The sequence below is a fragment of the Miscanthus floridulus genome, chromosome 9, assembly GCF_019320115.1.
Source record: "Miscanthus floridulus cultivar M001 chromosome 9, ASM1932011v1, whole genome shotgun sequence".
Lineage (NCBI taxonomy): Eukaryota > Viridiplantae > Streptophyta > Magnoliopsida > Poales > Poaceae > Miscanthus > Miscanthus floridulus.
In genome coordinates this window covers 17,901,037-17,910,815 of record NC_089588.1, presented here as the reverse complement: position 1 = coordinate 17,910,815, position 9,779 = coordinate 17,901,037, and the positions used below count along the sequence as shown (strand labels likewise).

At 48.5% G+C, this 9,779-nt stretch overlaps 1 protein-coding gene across 1 annotated transcript; it reads left to right on the top strand.

The window, feature by feature from the left end:
* Positions 1 to 1,230: 1,230 nt before the first annotated feature.
* On the top strand, positions 1,231 to 2,472 carry LOC136482431 (sialyltransferase-like protein 2). Its single transcript, XM_066479640.1, has one exon. The coding sequence runs from the start codon at positions 1,231 to 1,233 to the stop codon at positions 2,470 to 2,472; it is 1,242 nt and encodes a 413-aa protein (XP_066335737.1).
* Positions 2,473 to 9,779: the final 7,307 nt, after the last annotated feature.

Below are 9,779 nucleotides of genomic sequence, written 5' to 3'. Positions count from 1 at the left end.
TGATCTAGGGCGGGACCCCACCCCATCGCTCATGGGTATGGAATTACACCTGAGCATGGCGTCTAGCCTCAATGGTGTCATGGACGTTGCGGTCATCACCAATCCGGTGGCGCACGGGGGGACGCCAAGGAGAAAGGTCATGCCTTCGCTCCTATCGAGGCTTGGCACCTCGGGTCTATGGCCGGTCAGAGCTATTGCCAGAGGTGTCACCGCTGGTCACTGCTGCCTATGGGGTGTGAGCATTGGAGTGCCCCCCGTTGATGGTGGCCGTCGTCTTGTATGGCTAGGAGAGTGCGGCGTGGCACCCAGAGGCTGAACTCTCGGCCTGCTGTTTGAGGGCAACGCAGAGGAGCCACTTTGCCTCGTTCAGACGCTCATTGGTCATTGATTCTAGCGTGTTACAGATGTCTTCATGGCGGCAAGCGGATTGTAAGATTTTAGACTTCGTGAGAGCACGGATCGATAGACGGTGCTAAATTGTGTGTGAGATTGTCTCGTAGGACACCACGAATCATGCTTCATCTTTTAGTACACTAAACAGTAACCAGCTCCTCTGTCTCCCTGTTTCTTCTTGGCATGTCTAAACATCAGGCCATCAGCCAAACAAACAAGCTGCAGATTCCTTGTGACAGGCTGTTTTTCTTAGCTCATTAATTTGTGGATTTCGTTATATACATCCAACTGCCCTCCACACTTTGCACATTATTCTCATAGTTTTTTTTTAAAAGCCTCATATGTTTTCGTAAATATATATATATATATATGAAGTTCAAGACAAGAATCAAAATTATGATTTCAGGAATCAGGATACGTACCGTGTTGGAAGACCTAGGACTGCAGTGTGGGACTGGGGTTTTGTGTGCTGATCATCCGTGTGCATGGCTGCATGCATGCCTTGATTATCGTTTTCTGACGACGGGTGTCGTCGCCTGTCGGCATGCGCTTTGTCCTATGTGACCTGCAGGTGTTTCTTATCTTAGGTTAGTGTTTGCCACCCTAATCGCCCGCCACAGCTAGTGCTGCCTGCAATGCATGACTCGCCATGAGCCCATGACAATCTGGAGGAGAGCAACTCTATCTTCGCCTTCTCATCCATCTTTTCCTCGACGGTTTCGATCGAAACTGGAATACGGAACATGTGACGCTAGAGTGAGTGATTAGCACCTGCAGTCCCATCCATCTGTGATTCACCATCTCTAAGCTTTTCCTGAACACTGAGCGGTGAGCACAATGCCGGTAGTAGCCCGTAGCCAGACCTCAGCCACCGCAGCGACCGAGATGAGGCGGCGCCACCTTCCGCCAGTCATGTTCCTCGCCGTGCTCTTGCTAGTGTCCCTCTCCTTCTGCCGCCACCTGCTTCTCCCGTCCCAATCCCCCTACACCGATGACGACGCGCTCCTCTGCCGGTTAGCGGCGATCGACGTCGGCGGGGACCAGATCGTTGCCGAGGCCGCCGCGATGTTAGCCAACGCCTCGATATCCTCCTCCCCCAGCCATGACAACCACCGCCGCCACCGCCTCCTCGACCTCCGTCTGCCTTACTCCAGCAACGGCACCTCAGGCCCGCGGCACAGGACCATGCTTCGCCTCCGCGTCCCCAGCGAAACGCTCCCGAACGACGGCTCCATCCTGGCCGGCTTCCGCGCCTCCCTCCGCGCCTTCCTCCGCGCGCACCAGCACCGCCGCCGGGACTCCAACAACGTCGCCGGCGTCATGGGCGACCTCCCCGGCCTCCTCGGCCTGCGCCGGCGCCGGCGTTTCCGCACCTGCGCCGTCGTCGGGAACAGCGGCATCCTCCTGGGCGCCGGCCGGGGCCCTCAGATCGACGCGCACGACTTCGTCATCCGCCTCAACAACGCCCCCGTGGCGGGCTTCGCGCGCGACGTCGGCGCCAGGACGTCGCTCACCCTGGCGCACTCCTTCGTGCTCCACCGCTGCGCCGCGCCCTCCGCGGCCACCACCCCGGGCTGCGCCTGCCACCCCAACGGCCGCGCGGCGCCGCTGTCGATGTACGTCAGCAGGCCTGAGCACCTCCTGTACGTGCTCGCCTGCAACGCCACGGCCACGCCGGCGGCGCCGTTCCGGCTGCTCCTCACCGACGCGCGCCTCGACGCGCTGTGCGCGCGCGTCGCCAAATACTACTCGCTGCGGCGGTTCGTGGCGGGCACGGGGGAGCCGGCGAGCGGATGGACGCGGAGGCGCGACGGGAGGGACCCCTACTTCCACTACTCGTCGGGGTTGCAGGCGGTGGTGACCGCGCTCGGGGTGTGCGACCGGGTGTCCATGTTCGGGTTCGGGAAGGCGGCGGGGCTAAAGCACCACTACCACACCAACCGGAGCAAGGAGACTGAGGTACATGACTACGAGGCCGAGTACCAGTTCTACGGCGACCTCCAGGCGCGGCCGGAGGCGGTGCCGTTCCTCGGCGAGGCGCCGGGCTTTGTGTTGCCGCCGGTGAAGCTCTACTGGTGACGTTTCGGCGACGGGAAGCGTCGTCACGTTGGGCATGCAGTTTGGTTTGGCCTATGAGACTTGGACACTTGGTGCTCCCTGATGTCTAGCAATCATAACGCTTGGAAAGCTGTTAATAATCTCCAGAGCTAGTGCTGCCGTCACGAACTAATGACTCGTATATGACAAATCTTGATTCTCGAGGGTAGCAAGCTACAATTGAAATGTTCACACTTGCTGCCTTGCATGGAAAACTACTAGCTCGATCGCTCCCTTAGACATATTTTTGGAGAAATGCTATACTACACTTCGAGTGATTCAATCTCCATCAATACTCAGACTTTTTTTCAGCAATAAACCAACGCCACATATCTGGTCTAGTCACTTTTTTGTGTCATCTTCTTCGTTTTCGGCGAGGCCTTCGGTAAGTTAGGGTTAATATATCCCCGACAAGCTTAGAGGGAAAAGGAATCTGTGGGTAGCAGACCAGCGGTGGCGGCGGACGTACGTGGGGGCGGCATGGGTGAGGCAGTGGTGGCACCGCTGGCCGGCACAGTGGGGCTGCAGGCGGTTGGACGAGACAAGGGCAGGGGTGTCATGGTGACAGCCAGCGAAGTTGGGTTACCGTGGTGACGGCGAACGGGGCACTAGTAGAGAAACTAACTGTACTCTCGGTTCTCAACCCCCTTCAGTCCCGGTTTTGGAACCGGGAGCACGAATCCGGGACTAAAGAGCCCCTTCTTTAGTCCCGATTTCGCGCCCGGCCCGGTTGTTAATACCTACCGGGGCTAAAGAGGCCTCCCGGCCTGGCCACGTGGGCCGGCCCTTTAGTCCCGGTTGGTATTACCAACCGGGACTAAAGGTTTTTTTTTTATTTTTTTATTTCTATTTTCAATTGATGATTCGTTTTGGTTTTCGAATAGGTTTTTGAATATGCATTCTACGCTGCTAATAATATACGTATTCTACACGTTTATAATGTTCGAATATTTTGTACAAACTAAAGTATGAAACTAACGTATATATTACATGCATATATATATATTGTACGTTATTTTATGTACATATAATATGTATATATATATATATATATATATATATATATATATTACAAATAAAGCTTGCATTGTATATTCTATCATATCCTTGGGATAACAAATTCACTCCACCTGGTTTGGCTTCTATGTTTCGTTCACGTCATTGTAGAACTCGCCGGCGGGGTTTAGGACCTGGTCATTAAGAAATCCTGCTATGGTCTCTTGAATTGCTTTCAGTTGGTCACGTCGTATGACTTTTTCCTTCAACCATAGAGTCTTCAATAAAAGTTAAAGGAAAAGTATATATATATATGTATATGTGTGTGTTGGTCACGTGATTACTTATATATATGAGCAATAAAAGAAATTGTGAATATATGAATATATTTATATAACGTACTTTGAGGTTCTCTTCATGAGTTTTTTTAGTACGCCATGATGAACTCGCAAACATAGTATTCGCAGTAGTTGTTCTCCTGTTCTTGCCTTAGAACCCACTTTTACGGGAAAAAAGATCCGGTGAATTGAAAGCATGCATGGTGTTAATTGAATTATATATAAATGTAGCTAGTACTTACTTTGTGTACGATTACATCCAGTGGCGCTTTGCAATGTTTCATGTGGTGTTCCTCAATGAAACTTTTCCAAACACTACGCCCAATAAAATAAAAAATTAATTTGGCCTTTAATAATTGTTGCAGTTAAGAGATCAGGGTATATATAGTTGCTAGAGAGACCACATTACCCTTGGATAATATCTATCATGTCTTGGTACTCTGTTTGCTCTTTTCTTAACGAGTCTAAGATGCTCAACCGACTATTGGCCATATCGATGACCATCAATATCCAGTGATTGTTGCATATGTTTTTATACACAAATATGATCGATATTAACTAGAGTCAACATATATATATGGGAGATAGCTTAGCTAGTAAGCAAATAATTGAACAAATGTCCATATGATCGACATTAATTATTTAACACTCACTTGAAGTTGTAGGGGAAGAGTATGTCCTTGTTTTGTTGTTTCACTAAGAACCTCATGAGATTTTTCTCGAGTTCAGCTTTCCATTGAGGCGGGGGATCAGGGTGTTTGAATACGACATTTGGATCAATGAAACCAACATCATTATCCTTTCTCTTTCTGAGTTCTGTCATCTCATATCTGCATATATAAAAATATAGTGTGAGGATATATAATTTATATATATACATGTAGCTTTATATATATACACTTTAATAGTAGAAAATAATCACACTTACAGACAATAGCAGCTAATGAGACTTTTGTCGAGAGAGTCCAGGTGGCATAGTTGGTGTAATTCTAAAAACTCGACATATATAACGTAGTCGCCATGGAAGTAATGTTGGTTTCTAACTCTGACAGAAACAAAGTTCTCTCCCCGTTCACACGCCGCCATGTACCACTTGTTTAGCAGGTACATTTGCGTACCCAGTTCACCTAAGGCCTCAGGGTTGTATAGACTCTTTCCATGTTCAAATTTCTTCCAAGGATCCACTTTCAGAGCAGATGGTCCTTCAGCGAGCACTTGGGCAAGGTCCAAACCAGTATCCTCGTAAAACCGAACCAGGTCCTCAAAATTGACGTCCGGTAAGTCTAAGTTTGAACCATATTCATTACGAATGACAAGAGGGGGGACTGATTGTTGCGATTGTTGTCCGAGTTGTGCAACACCTTTCCCTGCTCTAGTCTTTTTCTGTGCCGCCTCAAATGACTTGGTGAGAGAGCGATCGTAGTCTGATTTTGGCAGGGTCTTTTGAGATTCCCGCTTTTTCTGGTCCACCTTCTTTCTTAGAAGATCTGGAGCTAGGTAGAAGTATGGTTTCTCCGGGTTCTCCCTCGCTTCTCGTCGCTTTCTTACTTTTTCGAAGAAACTTTTCACATCTTTTTGTACTGCATCCTTTAATTCCTTTTCACTTTTCTCGTAAGACAGTTTTTGGGGAATAACTGGATTAGAGGAGGCTTTCTTCTTTGCCGGCTGGTGGGCCAACGGCTTCGTTTGCGGGGCGGACCTCTTAGGAGCTAGCTGCTTCTTGATCATCAAGGGAGGTGGGGCAGCCGTTGGAGACCTCCTTGGAGGTGGTAGCGGTGGAGACCTCCTTGGAGGTGGTAGCGGTGGAGACCTCCTTGGAGTTGGTGGCAGTGGCGGCATTGCATAATTATTGCCCGGAGCACTATGATGATCTGGAGATTGAATAATTGGACTTAGGTTGGTGGAGGCCCTACTGTATGAGTACAAAAAAGAATAATTAGGTATAAGAAATATTGTTATTATTAATCATGCATGTCAATAGAAAATTAGTGAAAAAATTGTTTCGTTCACTTTTGTCCGCACCTATTGTCTGGCAGTTGAGGAAGCGGCGGTGGACTAGAGACCCCGGGAATAATGATGTAGCGCTTGCGCCATAGTATGAATGTCTTCTCTGCTTCTCCTAGAGTCTTCTCCCCGTCACCTCATGGAATGTCAAGAGCCAGATCACTAAAACCTTTGTTAACTCTATCCATTGAGATGCTAACATATCCAGGTGGTATTATTGCCCTATGGATTCTTGGTGTCTTGGTAGGATCTGGAGGAGAAAAAACACCGAGAGCCACCATGATTGTGGCATTCTCTTTTGGAATATATAGCTCACATGATGGAAACGGTGCAGTGATGTCATCTACGGGGAAACATAGCATTGCGTCATCTTGATTTGGCAACTCCATGGAAGCGTAGCTGCTTTTCAACTGATTAGGGGGCCTAATATTAATGTTAATTCTTGGATCTGATGCCTGTCTTTGGGCACTCATTGCTATTTGCACTTACTTTATGATTATGTCCTGCATTCTAGCTTGCATGTCTTTTTCGCGCTCTTGTGCTTGAAGCAATGCTTCCCGTGACTCACAAACATATTCCTCCAACCTGCTGATCCGCGTTGCATCCTCATCCTTCCTTGTCTGCCGGCTTCTGTAGGTATCTCTGTCGTTAGGGAAACCATGCTCCCAAGAAATGTTCCGTCCTAAACCTCTCGTTCGGCCACTATGTTCAGCAGTCCCGATGGCATACGTCAGTTCATCCTTCTCTCTATTGGGCCTGAACGCACCAATTGCTTTAGCTTGTAGAGAATAAGAAAATCTTTGTGTTGCTCTTTCGAGTTTTGGGCCTTGAACCAGCTTCCCGGTCTCTAGGTCCAGTCTTCCCCCATGAGCGAAAAACCAATTCTTCGCGCGTTTGGGCCAATTGAGTGATTCTGGTGTGATACCCTTCGCAAGAATGTCCGCTTCCATTTTTTCCCACTTGGGAATGGCAGTCGCGTAGCCACCTGATCCCATGCCATGGTGGTATACCTTCTGTCAGGCATTCTCTTGGTTCCTTCTCATCTGTTCCTCACCCTCTTCTGATGTCTTGTACTGTACAAAATCATTCCAGTAGGGCCTCAACTTCGCGAGCGGGCCCCTAGTATTGAAATTGGGCGTTAGGTTCTTGACGTATTTCGTGTATAGGGATTTCTTCCAAGTCTGGAATTGTGTGGCCATCTTCTTCATAACCCACTTTCAAACTAGTTCCTTCAATTCATCATCGTTGATAGCATCATAATCATCCGCTTGTAACATGAAATGTTGAAGGATATCATCCCAAATTAAATTCTTATCAAGATCAGAGACAAAACTAACATGAGGCTCATTCATCTTTTGCTTCCATTCATGGGCACTGATCGGAAGTCTGTCCCTTACAAGGCACCCACAGTGTTGCACGAATTTCCTTGCATGTGGACCAAGTGGTTCGCCTGTCTCGATATTGAATTCTGATATTATGTAGCGCCTCTCCAATGGCTTTTTCGGGCCTCGAATATTTTTGCTTTTCGCCGTTGTGGTCGTCGATCCAGAGGGCTACGTATAAAAAAAGAATAAATAAATATCATGTGTACACATAATAGATGATAGATATTCAAATATATATATAAATATATATGCCTCGCCAGTATTTTCTTGCATAATATTTTCTTGGTTATCTTCAAGAGCCAGGTATTGACTCCTGTCATCTACATCCTGCTAGTCACCATCGGCAAATTGAGTGCCGGTGTTGATAATATCCATCATTTCTTCATCCATGTTGTCTCTCAGGGCAGCCATCTAGCTTTTACACCACTAGAAATATCTATAAAAAATAAAAACTATATCTATAAAATGGACTCCTGCAGGACGTGCCACCTCGAGGATAGTAACATTTGTAGATGACATTTGTAGGTCTAAAGTTATCAAATATCCATCAAATTCTAGCTCAAAAACATGTTTAAATAAATAACCATCCGTACTAGTTGACCTTGCTTACGTGATCATCTCGGCGAGCATTTCTCTACCGGACGGCACTGTACTTAGCCACGGAAGAGCTCCGATTCTATGAGGAAGGGAACACGGTCTTCCACGACCGTTGCCGCTCTCCCTCGTAGAATCAAAGCTCCTCCTTGACGTCCGTTACCGCTCGGCAGAGAACATGCCAGCCGAGATGAACACGGTTCGCAAGTTCAACTAGTACGGATTTTCTACAATTTTCTGACTAGTCCATGCCAAGGAGGCAGAGGTATGCCTACCCGAGTACGAGAACTACGTGCCCTGCTACTACAACGTCACGGACGTCGTTGAACGTCTCGGATCTAGGGGCCGGCATCGTCATAAGCTACCACGCAAAAAGGAGGAAACGACGAGACACCGGGCCACGCCCGTGCTCCACTGAGCTCGATGGCTTAGCGCAAAATCGCATTATAAGATTGTCGGCACGAGGGCTCGGCACACGTATCCATCCGATTACAAAAGGTTGGAGCAATTAATCCATCATAAATGGATTATATATGGTGGCGGCGGTGGCTCACATCCAAGGTATCAAATGCGAGGTCCAGCTCCTGCAGCCGCCGGAGTAGCTCCAGCAACTCAATCGGACTCTGACTGCAACAATGTGAGAGCAAAGAAGATTCAGTGTGAGTTACCAATGGAACCGGCGGCGATAAAAACAGCGATGGCAGAACGTTGCAGAGGTGAGGAGGAGGGACCTTTTCTTGGTCGTTGAGGAGGACGGCCTTGATGTGCTCCGTCTCGGCGAGGACAGGATCGTCGTAGCACGGCACGCCGTTGTCGGTGATGGCCTCGGCGCGGTCTGAGCTGCAGAGGCTAGGCACGCCTAGCGGCGCCCTCGAGGTGGAGCTGCGCCGGTGTGGGCGCGGATGATGGTGGCATCCTCCTTGAGCGTGAAGGGCCGGCACTCTGGTGAGGACGAGCGAGGTGGGCCGGGAATGAGGACAGCGCGAGGCGTGCGTTGGCCGGCCGGAGAAGAAGCGCGCGTGCACGTGGGGCCGGTGACAGCGTGCGCGCGTGACGAGGCGAGGCTAGGGTGGTCGCCTGGGGGCGACGGCGCTGCTGGATCAGATCGATCAGGTGAAGATGAGGCGACGAAGAAGAAGGCTTGGTGGCTACTGGATCCGGTTGGAGAAGAAGGCGGCGGAGACAAGAGGAAGAGAACTAAGGGAGAAGGCCGTGGTTTATAAAGGGGACCTGTAGTCTTGGGTGATGGTTAGAACTAGGACTAAAGGTTCTTTAGTCCTGGGTGATGGTTAGAACCGGGACTAAAGGTCTGACCTTTAGTCCTAGGTGTAGCCACGGCCCGAGAGTAAAGGGGCGGGCCGCGAAAACGCAACCCATTTTTAGTAGTCCCGGGTGATGGTTAGAACCAGGACTAAAGGTTCTTTAGTCCCGGATGATGGTTAGAACCAGGACTAAAGGTCTGACCTTTAGTCCCGGGTGTAGCCATGGCCCGGAAGTAAAGGGGATTTTGGCGGGCCACGAAAACGCAACCCATCTTTAGTAGTCTCGGGTGATGGTTAGAACCGGGACTAAAGGTCAGACCCGGGAGTAAAGGTGGGCTGCAGTTTGGCTTCCCGCCAGTTTCTAGAAGTTTTTCCTTTTTTATATATTTCTTTTACATAAACATGCAGAGAGTTGTTAATTGCCTAGTAAATAAAATATTAGCAAAAAAATTACAAAAAAAATTCTGGGACCTGGTTTTGCATTATTGTACATAAGAAAAATCTATAACCTAAACTCTTTTGTTTTACCGTATAAATATTTAACATAGTGTAAATAATAATCATAATTTTTGCCATGCAAAAATGTACTACTTAATTAAAATCATTAAAACTATTGCTTTTCGACAGGAAATTAGTTTTCACATCTTATTGATGATGATCATTTGTTTTTTCATCACACATTCTCCACAGGAAATCCACCGTCAAGCAGA